Here is a 19,280-nt window from a genome sequence, read left to right as displayed (position 1 = left end):
CAGCGCAGCCTGCAGCCCAGCCCACCTACAACAGGCACTGATGGGCTAGTGCAGGGAGGATTTAGAGATGTAGGCTTGGCTAATGAACAAGTATGAGAGTAAAAGGGTTTAGGTATGTGTGTGTGTGTGTGTGTGACTGAGTGAAACTGTGGCATAACCTAATGAGAGGATTCCCTCTCTTTTAACTGCAACAGGCTAACACATTGTGGGGTAGTACTCATTTACTGAGACCATCTGACATTCAACACCAACAGTGCAGCAAACACTCCTGTCATCTCGCCCACACACACACACACACACACACACACACACACACACACACACAGACTGGTCACAAAATCTGCCTTTTCTTGGCATGTGACAACGCAGTTTTTAGGGAGATCAGACAATCAATCTTACCCAGAAAGAAGAAAGTACGTACCACCATCAGCTGTCAATAAAGTCATTTATTATTTCACACAATGGATAACATGAACAACTTCAACTGTAGTTCTTCTTAATAAGTGCTCAACACTGCCAGCCAACAGAAGGGTAGCAAAAGAATGAGCTTTTCTTTCTGAGGAAAGAGAAATAAAAACGAAACAAAAATTGAACCTACAAGATCATGAAAGATAAACATGACCAAAAGCATGCCAGCGGACATGGATATACATATATATTGCATGTATATATGTGCTTAAGACATATATCTGTATGCCAGCAAATGCAAATACAAAATATATGTGTACATTTACACATACATACTGTGAAGGATATATGCATATGCATGCGCATCTAGTATTTACTCTATATGTCAAATATTTGCAGTTTTTAATATTCATACAATGTACAAAAATGCTTCATGAATTAAAAAATTCATTACAAAAAGAAACATATCAAACAATGTACAAGTCTTGCTCCAAATTCAATTGAAATTCAACTTTCAGCTTGTCTAAAATATTTATGCATACAATCAAGTTGAGCATGCAAATAAAGGAAATCCACTCTAGAAAAAGGTTCAAATACACTATGTATACAAACTAAAATATGCCCACACTGTTAGAAGAGCTCACTTTGTGCTCTAAAGAAGTACATTTATTGGTTTTCTCAATGCTTGATCTGCACTTTCAGCTTTGAACAACATTATAGCTTCGAACTGTAACGTATGCTGTGAGGATGAAACATGTACATTTATGAGGTTCTGTCTCATGTGACCCCTCACTCCAGGTGTAGGACACTCATCACAGCATTCTACAAAGGGAATGGGGGGGTGATTCAAATTAAGTTGCCATTATATCCCATTCTAGTTGCTGTAGTGAAATGGTAAGTATGGACCTCAGTACGTACATCCCAACCACTGATTTAAGGTCAAATGCCGTTGCGATGCACGTGATGCTGGGAGCAAAAGACAAGGTAAAAGACCCTTACATCAGTGCTTGGGGCCCTCCTGAAGCCACTGGTCCAGACTGGTTCTGGCTGCTGAACACAAAACAACAGTGACCTTGAACCCTATTCACAGCCACATCCCCTCTGCAGTCTCTATGTAGAGTGAAAGCTCTGGATTAGGACAATACTTGTCAGTGTAAGAAGGCACCGGAGCATTGGCTGGTAGGAGAGACAGACAAGACAGACAGCACCTGGGGTCTCTAACTCTTACATTAGAAACCGCTGACTGACCACAGTATGGAGTAAGCTGCCAAGTGTGTAGTCTCTACACCTCTAGTGCCACACATCTAGACCTCATCTTCACCACAACAGACTGCAGACCCACCGAAAGTCATCGAGCAAAGCAAGGTTAAGCACACTAACTTTAGGAGGTGTATTTTTGGCTATTTCCTCTGAGAACTCCCCCCACACACACAACCTTCTTGCTTACTCTTCATGCTACTGCGCTGCCCCAACTGGCTGCAGGCAATATAGCTGCAAGTCAGCGGGGGATTCCTATTTTTGGTCAAGTACACTACAGTGGGGCTTTTTATCCTCTAAGAACTTTTGAAAGTGTGATAAGGCAAAAATATTTAAGCATTCTGTGTAATTTATCGGACCGGAACGATGACTGTCAATGTACAGCAGAATTTGTCAAATAGGAAAATCAATAATGGTAGTCGTTTGTGTATGTTTCCTTGGGTCTTGAGCAGTCTTAATAGAGAGAGTGTCTACTGTGGTTTAAGGAGACAGTCCCAGCATGGCCGAGGACAACCGGTATCCATGCAGGATGGACATACTAACACTATTTACAACAAAACACTTCAATACTGTAGTTTTACATCTGGTTAAGGCTGTACTGCATAGAGCTGCAGTAACTATAGTTTTCATGAAATGATAGTCACTTTCTGCACAACTTATTACAAATTATTACTGGTATTATTCACAATTCTTGTTACATGAATTCATTTTATTCAGTAAATAAGACCACTTATTTTCTCTTTGTCGAAGGGTGGACCCAGAACAGAAAATTCCTTTTAAGGTCATTGCCAGGCATGGCCTGATGCATAGCAAACAACAATGTAGGAGAATGTGGTTTCCATGACAACCTCCTCTGTTCCTCCTTTGACAAGTACATAACCGTGTATCCGTTTTAAATAACAGGTTAAATACTGGGCTAGAGTGAAATATGTTCAATTATATCTCGGACATTGAGTAACAATCAACATCTCCGGATAGAAACACATCTGATACAGTGGACCTAACTGTTCCCACCACTGCTGTAAAGCAGTATGCACTGTAGGCCATTACATGGTGTATATTCAATACAGTAATGTCATATTATGTTCATCAGTCAAGCCCTTCTAGTTCTGTTATGATGATATGGGTCAGAAACTTAGGAGGAAGCTGGTGACAGAGGATGCTGACTATGGAAGCTATGAAGGGACACAGGCAGTGTCAGGGTTCTGATGACTAAGACATGTATGCACAATCATGAATATTTTTTTTGGGGCACTCTTTGCCACTAGATATTTCCTCAGGTCAAATGTAACTGTGAGAGAAAGAAACATAAGGCACAAGTTGAACTGCTGCAACTGAGAATCCCACCCGACCCAAAGAATACGGAAACAAAACTTTAACAAAGTGGCTAAAGAAACACTGATCCATTGCTTATAATCTGAAATACTTATTTGAGAAAAATACCAACCGCTACCCCAAAGCCACAGATACTGTAGATAGAGTTTAACAAAGGCTTGACATATTGACACAGAAATTCAAGATGGCTACATTCTAGAGTGCACGTAGGAATGCTTTACATTGGTGCCAACATGGTGGAGAGTTTGTCAAACTCTGCTTTAGATTATTTTAAATAATATATCCTTACACTGAATACTGAGACTTTGGTTTCTAAATCTAAATACTGGATTTTCTTTCAAAAAACAATACTTCCAAGGGATATGGACTCAAAATCATGTGAAGTAAAAAGACTTGGATTAGCTTTTTCAAAACACTTGACTGTAAGCCCTCTTCAGCTGAACTGTCCAATCATGATTCAGACTCGGGCTTCCGTTTTGACGCTTTTGGCTGCGCAGCCTGCATATACAAATTGATTAAAATAATGCATGCTCTCTGGAATGGATATCCACCCCGTCGAAGGCCAAAACATAAGGCTGGAACAAGCATGTAAGTGCTGCATTTGATTGATGCAAGTGTATGGTTTTTTTTCATAGTGCAATAAACCAATTTTAAGGTTTACCAAAAAATACACCTGATATTTCTCCTGTATGAAATGCCCCCTGGATATAAACACAATAATGAGTGTATGAATGAATATATGTGGTTCTTTCTGTCTGAAAACAAACTTGTCTTGAGTCGCACCCATGTCTGTTTTTTGGTTATAAAACAATACACAACTTTCATTGTCTATGGTACAACAATACTATTTGATATACTGTATGCCATGTATACATGTTTATGAGCTGGTTTCTCATTGTACAAGGCAGGCAACAGCGGACTTTGTTTCTATGTACAGTCTGGGGCAGTCTCATCCACCGTATTGCCTTTATGTCTCTGCCCAGGATGGGTCCGAGCAGAGAGGGAGAATTAAATGAGACACGGGTGTAGGTTGAGGGAGCACAAGCGATGGGAAATGTAAAATATGATTTGGGAATAGATGTGAGGACAAAAGCAAATTAAGTTGAGTGGCAGGCACCTGGGAGGGCTAAAGAATTGGGGTTGAGTGTGGAGCGGGTATGGGGAGCCGAGTAGAGGGAGGAGCTGCCTGCAAGTATACTGTAAGTAAGTCCTCAGAGAGAGCAAGAAAACAAGGAAGGTACAGATGAGGATGGGAGCAAAAACAGGAACAAACAAAAGGGTATGGTGGCTTAATTACTGCTGCTTTATCCCACGTGTCTTTGATAAGCGTCCTCAGAAAGGCAAAAATAAGCAGAGCTGCACAGTTTAATATTAACCATTCCCCCTCCCCTTGCTGGTAAATATATGGCTAAAGCCACATTCAGATACAGTATCATAAAATACCATACACATCACTGTATCAGATACATAAAGAATCACATAATATCCTACACTATCATAAGTACCACACACTTTTATAGCATCAGATTCAGTATCAAATAGTACCATATAGTGCCATTGTAAATGAAGGTCCAATGAATCCTTGAAAGGCTCTGGTTTGCGTTTAGCAAGCAGAGGGATGGTACAGGAAGTGTTACCTCCTCCTGCTCCTCAACTGACCCGCTGTAGTCCTCACAAAAACAGAGAGGAGCGGCAAGTCAAAGTGCACCAAGGAGTCCCAGAATTAAGGGCACGGCATCTGAAACAGCACTGACTCCAACGACTGCTCTCTCCAGTGAGAGTTGCTCTCTCCTGCGGGTCTATTGACTAGAAGGAGCCCATAACTCATCCCTGCTGTGGCCCCGGCCTCTGCGTTTCCCCCCTTTAGCCAGTGGAGGCAGAGATCGTGCTTGGTGCACCACGGTCTCAATTGTTGCTGAGATGGAATCATGATTTGAGAACTCCAGAGGCTCGGGGATCAAACTTGGCCTGAGGCTCTGCCTACCTGGGAGGTCATCACACCTCTCCAGGACAGGCATCCCCAGAGTCCTCCCATCACCTCTCCTACCGGCCAACATGTCCAAACCGCGACCATCGGCTCGATCTTCCGCCCTCCTATTAGTCGGCTCTGATTCCACTATGGGTTGTTTCCGCGGCCGTCCAGGCCGCCTTTTGACGACGTTGTTTCCTGTTTTGGCTTGTCGCTGCAGGCGCTTGGCACGAAGGATCTTCTGCACGTGTTCAAAGTTCAAAGAATGCATCCTCCTCACGTCCTTCTGGATCTGTTCCACCTCGCGACGTTTATACCTCCGCTTACTGGGAACATCTGCGAGAGGAGAGAGTGAGGTGAGACATCAAAAGGTGAATAAATAGGGCAAAGTCTATAAAGAGGCAGGCGTTTTCATGCTAGCATGTCAGTCAAAATGAGCTGCATTGGAAAAACCAGGAAAGATATCGTGCCAATTTAGCTCATGGTGAGAATGTCTTTTTTTTTTTTTGCTCTAAGAGCTTCCTGCTAATTTTGACATATTCATGTAAGTCTTTCAAAGCCCAGCTGAGCCAAGAGAGCAGATCCTATCCTGTAATTGTCTACTAGAGAGCAGAGAGGAGAGGGGAGAGGAGGAGAACCCATTCTGCTAGCAGGAAACCCACAGAAATGTCGCTACACAATAACAACCCTGTGCATCTGGAGCACAGGCTGCCAAAAAGCCAAGCACACAAATACAAACACACATCGACACATTTATCCACACTAACACACACATACACACACACACACATGCACATGCCCATGATGCACAACTAATGAATTCAGCAGTTCAGAATGGCTGAGCAGAAGAAACTGGAGCTATATTGTTTCCTTCACACTGGTAAACTGGGCAGTTTGCCCTTTACATGCTGTTCCATCGTGTCTCTTTCCCCCTTTTCCCCATCACTCTCATTCTCGTTTCCACTCTGCACTTCATGGGCAGCAACACGCCACTCTCTAATTCTCTATTAAACTGGTAACACTGCACCATTTCATTTCCGTATCTATTTCAGAAACCTGCTTCCTGGTCTTGGTCCATCTCTGTCATTCTTTTTCCCTTTCCCATCTCTGTCGCCCCTCCTCTCTACCTGGGCACTGTTCCCGGAGCTCAGACTGAGCCTCAGCCAAAATGGAGGAAAAGCACAATCAGCCACCAATCCCCAAGCAGTGTGCATACAACATGCTTGGTCTCTTTTTCTTGAGCTTTTACTCCTATTCCTCCATTCCCTAACTATCTCTTCTCTCTTTCCCTCCAGAATCCTGCCGATACAATTTGGCAGGTTTCTGCAGTCTGACACATGGTGACTGCAGAGCTGGATTGCAGGGTAATTGTTTAAAAAGGTGATGCACACTACATTGTGAATTTCTTTCATAAAACATGACATGTTGTGTAAACAGAATATATTTATGATAGGGTCCTAAATTGGGCTTTTTTTTTTTTTTTTACACTTAAAAGAAACCAAACAGGAATGTTTAAAGGATAATTAGAAGTTTTAAGAGTATATAGCTCCATGGTAAGGTATTTGCTAATGAACTAAGAGTAAAGGAAAATAAAGGGAGGCCTGACTGCCCCCCATTTAAAATTCAGCGGAACATCTCGCTCTATTGTTACTCTAGAATTCAGGGCAGACAGTGAAATTAGTCTAATGCAGAAAGCACTAAGTAGCAGTAGTTTATGAGCTGTGCACACACTTAGCTCTCTCTCTCTCTCTCTCTCTCTCTTACACACACACACACACACACACACACACACTACAAAGTAGCAGAAATTTATGAGCTGCATACACGGAACATAAAACCAGTGACCTTCAGCAGTGTGAGGGGCCGTATAGCACTGAGGACCTGTTTCTCTGTGGAATAGGAAGTCACTACTACACACAGATACATGATCACAGACAAGCTTTCAGATTGGTTAAAGTGAGTGGTTCGCTGAATGAAAGTGCACGCAAGTCGTGTAACACACAACTATTCCCACTAATTCAGGCACGCTTTTATGCAAATATGCATCTGAGAGATTGGTGTCAGCTGCAGTGAGACCTGCTGATTACACATCCCCGACACATACATGCATAAAGAGTCAATCTCTACGATGCAGTGGTAGCGAGGAATCATTTACAAATTCACAGTTGCATGCTCACACAATAGTATGACTTTGCATCCGTATCCGCTTGTGGACGGGGATCTACCTAATTGTGTGTGTATCATAGTGGGTCTATGTATATATGTATGGTTGTGCAGCATGCATGTGTATGCCTATGTTTTAATTGGGCTAAAGCTGTGAAGTGAGGCAGTAAGTCATGCTAGAGGAGGGGCAGGGAGAATGGGGAAAAGAGAGGGTAATGGGGGAACGAGGGGGAGGGGAGACAAGGGAAAAAGCAGAAAGAGGAAGAAAGGGAAGAAGGAAAAGAAAGATATAAGGGGGAGGGGGACGAGGGGAAGTCGGAGTATGGATTGTGGGAAAGAGGCAACGAAGGAAACCTGCAAGAACTGCAGTAGCAGCACAGGGGGAAAACGGACATGGAAGGTGGTAGAGGCACAACACTGGAGAGACATGTGGGGGTAGAGGGTGGCGGTGGGAGGTTGGGGGGGTGGGGGGGTAGTGTGTATATGAGTCATCCGTCCTGGATCCCCTGGGGTGGGGGGTGTATTCTAACCGAGCCCCTGGCTTCTCCTCCCCACCACTGGACTAGGCCCCAGTCATTAAACCCCTGGCTGCCAGCCAGCTCTTTTAACACAGGCAAGGGCCTTTTACGGCGTGTCTGTAGAAAATAAATCACACTGTGTGAATAATATATCTCTGGCAAAGGCATTGGCAGGAGAGTGGGAAGGGAGGGAGTGAGGGAGGGGAGGAAGGAGAGATTGGTGAATTATAGTCGTCTCCATCCATGCATTACGTTCTCTCTATCCCCAGCCAGATGTGCTCAAAGACAGCAGAATACAAAATGTACTCAAATACGCATTAGTTTAGAAGTGAGAATTTTGGGCGACCCCGCCTCTTTGTCTGCTTCAAGTCCTGATAATGCTGTACAAAGCATATTTATAAAATAGAAAATCACCTTGACAATGGCGTGCTTCCATCTTCGTTTAAAATGGGAAAACCCTGTTAACTTTGATTGTTATCACTAATGAACATCATAATATATTGAACACCAATTATGTTTGCAGACATGCTCCTGATCTGGCTATTTTAACCGTTTTGCAACCATGGCAGGTTAAGATTATTATTAGTGACTTGTTACGCCAAGAGACAAAACACAAGTGTAGCATCTTGTGCTTCACTGTAGAGTGTGTACAGCTCCCTCATTGCAGAGAGCACTGGATGTGTTTGCACTCGTCCAAGCTGTTTTCAACATCACTGGCTAAAGGTGATGCAGTGACTTCTCAGTGGTTAGTCGTAGTTCTGTTTCACTAATATTACTTTTCTCCAAGAGATAGGCGTCTCTGTGTTTTACGATGTGAACTCCTTTGATCTGTAATGAGGTCCTTTTCCGTGTTAAGCCACTGTTGTTGTCAGCCAAACACTCCCTGCTGATGCTTTATATCGGAAGCTTTCCACAGGTGAACCACGGGTGCCTTTTATTGTGAGGTAGCTACAGGAAGTCTACCCATAAGTGAGCTGGTTAGATAAAGACAAGCAAGCAACAGGCGGTCATTGCAATTTAGGCTAACCTCAAACCTCCAACACATCATCAAATTAAGTAAGTCATGTTTTCTGATCACGGCAGTGCACTCCTTAGTAAATACGCGGTGTAGGTTGAAAATGAACAGGTCATCCGAATGTAAGTGGTTCTTACCGGTGTGGGAAGGACTGGAGCAGTTGTTCATCTGTCCTGGCTCCGGCCTGGCAGTTTGGAATGACATTAAGCCCTGATCTCCAAACACAGTCAGTCTCGTCTTCCTGCTCCTCCCTCCGCACTCGTCCTCACGTGATCCCAAAAAGAGGTCAGACGCTGACTCTGACCTCTGCGATTGGCTACTGTAGCTGCTCATGAAGCTGTTTATTGGCTGCCGAGTCTGACGGGAGTGGAACTGACTGTCGGCGAGAGAGTGTGTGGACAGCCGGTCCGTCTCAAACATCCCTAAGCTGGATCCCAGGCTTGAGCCTCTACCGTTGCCCCTCTGCTTCTCCAGATGCTTTGAAGACCCCTGACTGGCCAGGTCCCTCCTGTCACTTAGCATGCTGAGACGTGCGTTGGTCTTAGCTCCACTGAAGAGCCCTCCCAACTCCTGTCGGTCTCGCAGTGAAAGGAAGGGTTCATCCTTGTGCTTATGTTTGTGCTTGTGCTTCCTCTTATGGAGGCGAACCCCAGCAAGACCACCTGCATTACCACCGCCCAAGGACCCCAGACCCTCTCCTCTCACAGAGGGACCCTGGAGTGGGCCACTGGCACTGCGAAGCTTAGCCCCTGGTTGGAGTTTTGAGTGTCCATTGGAGTGGAATACCTTGGGAGGGGGCACGGCAGGCCTCATGAATGGAGAAGGAGGTGCGGGTCCTAGCGAGTGGTGGGGCAGGTAATATGGGGGAGCAGTGGGAAAGTAGCCCAGACTCAGAGGAGGTGCGTAAGGCATCGCATACGGTGCTGCATAGTAATTACCCCCTGGCAGCGGATAACCATATCCTTGAACAAAAGGCAGCTTCGATGTGATTGGCTCGCTGGCTTTGGCTGGACGGCCGCGCCTCCTCTTAGCCTTCAGGTCGGCACTCCTGCGGAGGTACGAGCTGGATTCACATGGGTAAGAGTCGTAGGTAACAGGATAGTAATGATGGAAGTTGAGGCGGAAAATGGAGGGATATGGCTGCTGGGGGTAACAGGTGTATCGTCTATGAGACACTCGTAGCTGCTGGAGCTTTAACACAACCTACAGGGGGGTTGAAAAGAGGAAACATTTTAGAAAAAACACATCCTATACAATGCACCCATTACAGTTCCTGGTTAAAGGTTAGGCAGAATGTATTATAGTGTCTCTGACCTCCTCCAGTTCAGAAAGAAAGTGAAGATGATCCCGGCTCTGGAGGCACTTCCTCTTCCGTCGATGATGTTTTTGCTTCTTCTCCTGCTGTGACAGGAAGTTGTCAACAGCAGTTATTTGCCGCTCACAGCGCACTCTGCTGCCCCTGTTGGATGCTTCCGCAGCTGCTGCCTCGGCAGCCTCAAATCCACACAGATCAAATGAGTACCTGTATGAAAACAACATGAAATATAAAATCACATGTGTGAATATATATCAGTCTGAAATACAAACAAGGTTAAAATAATGTAAAGAATTGTATCAGCAGTGCACTGTACCTGCGTCGAGAGGCGGGGCCCTTCTCAGTTTGATCTGAGGTGCTGTTGTTGTCCGTCCCAATCCCACTGTCACTGGGAATAGTCTCCTCACTGTGGGACTCGCTGATGGGGGACAGGGTCACCTCCTTCACTGATGCCCCCTCTGACAGGTGTGAAGGTGAATTAGCCAGAAGGCGTGGAGGAGACAGTTTCCAGCCCCCAGAGAGGAAGCTCCTGCCTGGTGGCTTGGAGGGTAGGGCTGAGATGGGCTGCAAACTGGGCATAGTGGCATCAGAGTGGCTGGTTCTTAATGATGGAGCACTGGAGCTGGGAGACAAGGTGGCAGAAGGCACTACAGGGCTCTCATAGAGACTGGATGTGGAGACAGACAGGGGGGGCTTGTCCCTAGTGGTCTTGGGAGGGTTGTAGCCTTGGGTTTCTGCTCTGGGTTTCCGCCCTCTCTTCTTACCAATGTAGATGGTTCCTCTCTTGCTGACATTTATCTGTTTTCCAAGCCGAGCCTCAATAGTGGACGCCATCGCACTCATCGCTGAGGTAACAGGGGCGGAAGATGATTTCAGAGCCAGAGTGCCGTTCTGATTGGAGCCTGAAAGGATCTCATTCAGGATGCTCTGCATTTTCCCAAGCTTCATCTTATTCATTGGCCTGGAAGGGCCCCTGCCACGCTTTAGTTTCAGGCTATTAGAATTGGCGCTGGTGGTCGTGCAGGCCATTTGCACTAATGTGTTTAGTGTGTGCATCTTCCTCCTACGATTCAGCCCTGCAGAGCTTTCCTGTGCCAGTGGGCTTGGGGGTGATGTGGAAGTGCCCTCATGGATGGTCTCCACCGTTAGGAGTGGCTGTTTCTTGGGGCGTCCCCGTTTCCTCTTAATGGGTGTGTGGACGGTCAGGCTGTCAGTGTTAGTGTAGAGGGGGCTAGAGGGGGTGATGGGGAAGGCTGAGGGTGGGTCAGCTAAGGTCGAGGGGCTTCCCCGGTTGTCTCTCTGGGGTGACGCGAGGCTGGCATAGCTTTTAGCTTTCAGGTAGGACCATCTGTCCTTGGCCTTGGTTGGTCTGGAGCTGGCTGTGGAGCTGGTGCTGTGGCTGGGGCTAGGAGTTAAGGTCATCCTGGGTCTGGGGCTGAGACTGGGGCTAATGTTCGCCCTGGGTTTAGGGCTCAGGCTTGGACTGATGCTGCCCCTTGGGCTGGGGTTCGGGCTCGGGAGTCTTGGGTTCGTGTTCAGATTGGTTTTGTTGGTGTGATTGTGAGTAGGCTCTCTGTATTTAAGGGTCTCTGTGCTGATCTTAGGACGACCCACAGGGTTCTTTTTTATCCTATTTGCACTCAAAGCTGACTCTGGGTCAGATCCGATTATCACTGCCTCTCCTCTTTCTGCCCTGTCTACCCTCTCTCCTTTTTCTCTTTTATCGCCTTTATCCGCTCTCTCTGCTTTTTCCGTCCTCTCTCTATTGACATCTGTGTGATTTGTGAGTCGAGAGTCATTTTTGTGAGTCTCCATCTTATGTGCTACTTTGGGTTCTGGGGGCCCAGGCTGGTGCTTCTCCGTTGTGTCAGAGTCCTGCCGTTGCTGTAATTGCTCCGGTGCAGGAAATGACTCGTCAAAAGAAGGCCTCCTCCGCCTCTTTCTTCCCTTCCCTTCCTCTGTCAGCATGGGCATCCCTCTGTCTTCTTCATCTCCTCTCATCCCAGCAATGGCTCGCTCTCTCTCCTCTTTTCTCCTTTCCTCTCTTTCTTCATGGAACCGCTCAGCTGCCTCCTCTTGCCTGTACTTCTGCCTCTCCTCTGAATTAGTTGGGCTCTCCGATCCTTTTTCTGGCTGTCTTCCCCAAGGTGTATCTGCACCGTGGGGATTACAGAGCATCCTCTGGGAGTCCTTCCTGCCGTACTTCCTCTTGATGTTCCCAAAGAGCTGCTCGCTGACCTCTTGCAACCCCCTCCCCCTGGAAGAGATATATACAGAGAAAAGAATTGGAATGGAGGGACGGAGAAATAATGTTTTGAATGTCTTTTTGCTATACAACCAGAACCAGTAGACCAGAACACAATTTTATGTGTGACAGTTGAGCTATGATATTTTATTTTTAGATATCCTGCTATTTATTTATTACCTAACTTGAATTATAATTGTGTCAAATGAAATGGTATTTTCACTTCTCACTCTAAATGTTCATTATTGGAGCAAATGAGACAAATAAAAAAGGAATTACTGTCCTAAAAATATATTAAATATATAATGTTGCAACATTAAATTACAATGCAGCATTGAATTTCTTCCATCCCCAGTGCAACATGAATTTATGTTCATGAACGATACATACCTGCTGAGAGAGGTCAGGTTGAGAATACTGGCATCTGTAACCACTGGCAACTGCAGGTCTGGAGTCAGGGATCTCTGAGGTGAGGGGCTTCGTGTTGCAGTTCGTGAGAAAGGTTGGGATGGATCAAGCAACGAGCTCCTACTGGCTGCTGCCAGTTCTCTGGCTGGCTCAGAATCTGCAGGATTGGCTGGTGATGCAGAAGGTGCTGTAGATGTGATCCAGTCGGGATTGATCTGGTGTTGATGTGCATGAGCGTGTTGAAATTGTTGTGTGAGGGCATGCTGTGTTTGCTGCGAGTGTGGTAGTGTGTGTGCAGGAGGGAGGGAGCCGCGAAGCTGGTGTTTGGGCGGAGCGTGATCTCCCAGTAGTTGCAGCAGGCCTCCTTCTCTCTGCTCAGGCATTCTGAACTGGCGCTCGTAGGTCTGGAGACGACAGAAAAGAGAAACGTAGACTGGTTACAAATAACTGCAATCACAAGACAGTACTGTAGCTGCACGGTTAGGCAAATGATATGATGTGAATGATGTTATCATAAAACTATGACAACCCTATTTCCTGTCTTCACAACATCAACCTATCTCTACAGTGATAATAATACGTATGCCGTGCGGCATCCAGTTCCGCATTCGGTTTCTTTTTGTCAGCGCATATCAAATCAGTGATTTGTTGTGCTCCGATACAACACTCTTGTCTTTTCACGGCAGGACTGAAGCTTTGAATACATCTTGTGTGCATGAGCAAACAGTGTGCAACAAAACAAAGGGCTTGTTTACAGAGCAATTAAATTCCTGTGGCAAGGATGTAGCATGCTGTGAGAGCTGGGGGGATGGAGTTGGGAGTGTCTGAATTCACACAGAATCAAACACAGTAGCATAGCTCAGCCCTGTTCCCGACTGCCCTGGACCCAAAATGATAAACTGTTTATTTTCTTTATTGATGACAACTCTGTTTTGCAGTTCACAACTGGAACATAACCTGTCATACTCCCCAACCTCCACTATGGCACGATGTATCTACCTTTTCCCAGTGAAGGGCCACGAATCTGAATCTCTCAAAACCCAGTTGACTTCCATGCAAAACGGAAAAAATGTAATCGCTTGATATACTGTATTAGACAACATAACGCTGCTTAATGTATCACTGCTGCATAATCAGCGTACTGCTGGAAGATGAGAAATAGAGCAGCGGATGGCCTTTGTGGTTTAGCCTGTTATTAACAGACTCAGTGTGACGCAACAGGACACTGTTCAGCTGCGCTGCAGGGAGATGTAACCTAACCACAGGCCTGCCTCTCAGCATATACACACAGGCGTGCACACATCTGTACAGTAGATATACACATTTCAAAGGCTTAATGAAATCCTGGCCTTAAACCAAATGCTAATGCATGAAAACAGTCGGACCAATTTAGTCTCGATGGATCAGCACCTTGCCAGATGGTTAGCTCCACATATAATCAATGCAGTTCATATCACAGTGCACATATTTGCAGGAACAAGCGCTACATCTCTTCTTTTAGCCTGACAATGTCCTGTTCTATCTTCATTTCCATCAGTCACTTGCAATCTCTTCTGTCCTTTCCCGATCACTAAATCACTATTTCTGCTGTCCATCAGTAGTCAGGCAGTTACTCTCATTTGGTACTTCTAACCCGGCTGCAGAAATGCGAATTAATGGCCAGGTGCAAGCTGGACAAACTCAGTGCAAAAAAACCACACGTGAACACTCAGCACATGGATGAAAACAAACACTGAACACACACAAGCAAACACTGAGCGGCGTAAATGATTAACCATCCCAGAAAATGCATGTGCTTGTATGCACACTTTAATTTATCTCCTGAACACTGAACACTGTTATGGTATCCTTTCAGTTCTGAGATGCATGTGTGTGTGTCTGTAATATGTGTGAATGTATGTGTGCACAGTGACACTGGAGAGGAGAGACTGTGAGTCCACAGAAGGATAAGATGACAGACACCTGATACACACATGCTTTCTCATTTAACCTGTCCTGAAATACCTGCTGCTTCAGGTTCAAGGAGGGCACAGAAAAAAGAGACAGGCAGGGAGATTGGGGTGGTAAGAGTGAGACACACACACACACACACACACACACACACACACACACACACACACACATATATAAAACGAACCACAAAGCCACCACAGAGAGATAAGAAAGAGAGGAGGTATGGACACCTTTCCTACTAGAGATAGAAGTGCAAAAACAGACCACCCCCTCCCTGTTGGTTGTGGTTGGATTATTGGCATCAGTTCAGCTTTTTGTTCTTAGTTTCCCTGTCCTCCACCCCCCCTCTCTGTCTCTTACAGTCCATGGGGCAATTCAAGGGAAAAGGAAAATACACTCACTGTCTGATATTCACACAAGCAGATAATAATAGGCATATGGATCGAGGTACTCCTGTGGTTGTTGGAGTCAACACGGTGTGAAAATAACTCCTTATTCTCCCTGCCTTCTCTACAGATGGCCAGCCACTCATATAACTCCTATAACAGCTTGTTATAATTACTCAGCATGTTGATATGTGCACGTTTCTCTATTTCATGTTTTGCATTGCCCTTTTATCGCTGGAGGTGTGGTCCTTATCATGTACTGTAAAACTCAGGAGTCTCCACACGGCTGCTCCAATGCTACAGAAAAACACTGCACTTGGCTAATTGATTACAATGTTTTTTTCGTTGTACAATACACTTGTGTTGTGTGAATAGGGACTGTGCTACTGGTGGCCTGCAGCAGGGGGCAGTGGTCAGGAAAATCAGCAACAGCCGTGGACTCTGACCCTGGAGCAGCCCACAAGCACAAGAGCTGGGAAGCGTCAACCTTTTCCATACTGTCCTTCTTCCACAAGTCCCCTCTGATCACATTTAGATAAAGAGAAAGGCCAGCACAAAGGAGATCCAAGGCATGAACCCATTTGATGTACTCTCCCTCCCTCGAGGCTCTCAGGGCTGTGTTCGGGGGTTAAGGGTCGTACTCTGCAGCTCGGTCGACAACCATTTCTAGGATTGTCTTCCTCTGGGTCTGCACTGTAACAACATGGACTGTTCTCAGTCAGCCACACAAAGGCAAACACCGCGAATGCAGGCAGATATGGAGCTGCACATTCCTTTCCACTGGTGATGTAACCCTCAGATAAGGTCAGGGATAATATGTGACTAAGTGCTGCAATCACCCAACTGAAAGGCACTTTGCAAATGAGTCAGCATATATTTACTGACAATTCCATGTGTGTGTGTGTCTGAATGTAACGTTCACACTCAGCAGGCTGCTGTAAACGGAGATCCGAATGTAAAAAGTTGAACTCCTCTCCCCTCCAGTTTGACACGAGTGGAGGTATGTGACGGCCCCTCCTGTCCTTTCCTCTCCTGCAGCCTCTCGTTTTCCACTGTTGAATAAACTCAAACTCTTAGTGGAACTTCTCCCTCCTTCACACACACACACACACACACACACACACACACACACACACACACACACACACACACACACACACACATACACACATTTATGCACAGAGAGCACCCTGGCTGCACCATTATACTGGGAAAGAACACCCCAAACAGGCACACCCAAATCTCACAACCCAGCACACATATACACCGGCAAACATACACAAAGTCCATGCACGCACACAGAGACACACACACACACACACAGACACACACACACATACACGCTGCCCTTCAAATAGTTTTTCACAGCCTTTTATTTGGCTGCACGCCCGGTGGTTAGAGTGTTTCATTTTTCCCTGTGTATGGAACTGGGCAGCTGTCCAGACAGACACACAAAGAGGGAGAGAGAGAGAGAGAGAGAGAGAGGGAGAGAGAGAGAGGCACAGAGAGACAGGGGGAGAAATGGGGAGGGAGGGGGTTACTGAAAGAATGAGAGCGGCAGAGAGGGAGGAAGAAGAGGACCAGCAGAAAAACAAGAAGAGAGGTGCCTCGACCCGTTAACAACTAGTTCCCTCCGAAACCTTATGATTGATATGATCCGTCTCTTCTTCCCCTCTCTACTTGTCACCAACACTCATTCACTCTCTCACACACACACACACACACACACACACACACACACACACACACACACACACACACACACACACACACACACACACACACACACACTCTCTCTCTCTCTCTCTCTCTCTCTCCTTGGCTTTGACACCATGCTGTCTTCTTCTGCCCCTGTGGCCTTGTGCACCCCCCCCCCCCCCCCCCCCCCCCTTATCACATCCCTCCTTTTCTTCTTTTTTCTTTTCTGGAGCTGACCATTCTCCCCTGTGGGAACTACCCCCCCTCCCCCCCAGCTCCATTCAGGGCGCGGGTTTGCTGTGATCTGTGTTTCTGACAGCTCCACACACACACACACACACACACACACACACACACACACACACACACACACACACACACAGCTCCTCTGCAAACAAACACCATGAATACTAACATGGCTTTGTGTCCACACCACTTAAAACAGGGTAGAAGGAGAGGGAGGTAGGGGGGGATGAGGGGGGATGCAGGGAAAAGGAGGGAAAAGCGATGGAGGAGAAAAGAGGCACTGTGTTGATCTTGTGGCCACTCTCACAGACCTCCCCCCTCCCTCCCCTCCCTCCCCTCCCTCCCCCCAATCCCTGTTTCTCGTTCTCTCGTTCTTCCCACCAGTTCTCCTGGGAATAAAGACTTCCATTCATGTGCCGGAGGAGACCCACAGCAGGGGGGAGAAAAGAGGGAGGAGAAGGGGGAGGAAAGATGAGGGGGTGTCAAGGTGGGACAGTTTGTGGATCACTGGGATCAGGGCCACTGCCTAAAACTGTGTGCGCGTGTGTGTGTGTGTCTGCATGTCAAATCTTCACTCGGCTTGTGCTGCCTCAGCCAACGCTTCACTATGTCTCAGCTCTGGTGGCATCGGTGCCAGCCAAAAGCATCTTCTGGGAAAGTTTGGAAATTGGGCTCCATTCAAAAACTTCCACTGTTGGACTAATGCTGCAATTCCACAACTATGTGTTCAGCCTACAGCTACAGTTTAACAAAAAGAGGCTTGATTATTTGAGCCAAAACCTAACTTTCTTCTGCAACGTTTTCTTTTTCCACATGCTGTTATACACCCTCCATGCTGAGTATGATCAAGCATTCGCTCTACAGTACATTTGTCCTTTTAGCTCACTGTAAGGCAGAAGCCAGATTTAATGCACAGCGGTAGGTCCCAAGAAAAAAATGTTCCCTCCTACGTCCACAGCAGTAATCCTTCAGATTGGAGTGCTCCTAAAGATAGCAGCGAAACACCCAAGAGTCTCCTTGTCACACTCACTCTAGACACGCTCGCACGTAGATGACTCAATCTGAACAAAAGCCTGTGATTGGCTGAACCCAAGCATGTTATTACGGTGCAGTTGAAGGTTTTCACCCGCTCGGTAATGACAGACACGTTGACATGCTACACAAAGTATACATCTAATCCCCGCTATTAGCATTAATGGTGTGTGTGCGGGGCATACGTGTGTCCTGCTCATGAATAGCACTAAGAGCCACATTAAAAGAGTTTTTTCATAGTGATTATTACAGTGATTATGTACCAGTTGTTCCTTTCATGGATGTGGCCGAACCTCCACTGACAGCATTATGCATTTCAGTCAGCATGCATCCTCAGCACAAAGAAATATACAGGCATAGATTAGACACACACACACACACACACACACACACACACACACACACACACACACACACACTTTCTCACTCACTATGGGGGAGCATAGAAAGTGTAATATAGGTGGGAGTGCTTCATGAGTAGAAATGCTGTTTAATCAATGCATCTATTGGGGGTACGTTAATTACACTCACCTACATACACATGCATAACAGACATTACAAAACCAAAGGAACGTGTTGTTCACAGCGCTCTGTGCACCATATGACCCAATCGTACCACTTCTGTACAACAGGAAACAATTAACAGCCAATGAGCTGCTCTAAATCCTAAGGGATGGCTTCCTGTGTGGAATGATGGGTAATTCAAGACAGAAGCTGCGCTGAGATTAAACACTTCCTCTCTGGCAAACAGTGGTCTGTAACAGCGAAGCCTCGATCACTGATGAGGTTTTCAAAAATAATACTCATCGTCGTCTAGTTACAAAGGCAATACGCAACAAGAAATTACCAAATGGTTTCTGTGCATATTTGGGTGATAAACGCTTGAGTACAGGGTTTCCCCATTGCCGTTAAATGCTCTATTATGCTCTAAGAATTTTGATAATCTTTTCAGTCATTTATCATTTTTTGCTTGAATCCAAACTGAATGTTTTCAGACTGTTGCTTGGACAAAAAAAATTAATTGAAGATGTTACCTTGGGCTTTAGGAAATCGTTTTATTATTAATTAAGAATTACCATCTTGTAGAATGTCTCTTCAGTCTGCACTTCAAATTTAAAATCTCGTAAAGTAACACTTTCATTGTTTTGTCTAAATATTTCTGTAAATATCTCAGGTCCTCAGATGATCCCCAGCTTGCAATAGAGAATTAGAGAGCCACTTTATGGCATCCTCAGTGACAGGGAGAATGGGCAAAGTGAGACACAATAGTCTTAACCAATCAGACTGCATGCCTCCCCTCAGGCCCCCTCGTACCAACAATAACGCCTTTGT

At 45.8% G+C, this 19,280-nt stretch overlaps 1 protein-coding gene across 1 annotated transcript in view; it reads right to left on the bottom strand.

Annotated features, from left to right (window-relative positions):
- Positions 1-428: 428 nt before the first annotated feature.
- setbp1 (SET binding protein 1) overlaps positions 429-19,280 on the bottom strand; it is a 34,090-nt gene continuing 15,238 nt past the window's right edge. The window contains exons 3-7 of the mRNA XM_084024978.1: positions 12,616-13,037; positions 10,297-12,237; positions 9,980-10,187; positions 8,803-9,868; positions 429-5,305 (exon numbers count right to left, since the gene is read on the bottom strand). Coding sequence (XP_083881104.1) covers positions 4,800-5,305; positions 8,803-9,868; positions 9,980-10,187; positions 10,297-12,237; positions 12,616-13,037 — 4,143 coding nt within the window. The 3' untranslated portion in view covers positions 429-4,799. The remainder of the gene's footprint in view (positions 5,306-8,802; positions 9,869-9,979; positions 10,188-10,296; positions 12,238-12,615; positions 13,038-19,280) is intronic.

Source organism: Eutrigla gurnardus (assembly GCF_963514095.1).
Source record: "Eutrigla gurnardus genome assembly, chromosome: 13".
Classification (NCBI taxonomy): Eukaryota; Metazoa; Chordata; class Actinopteri; order Perciformes; family Triglidae; genus Eutrigla; species Eutrigla gurnardus.
This window is presented reverse-complemented; position numbering and strand designations above follow the sequence as displayed.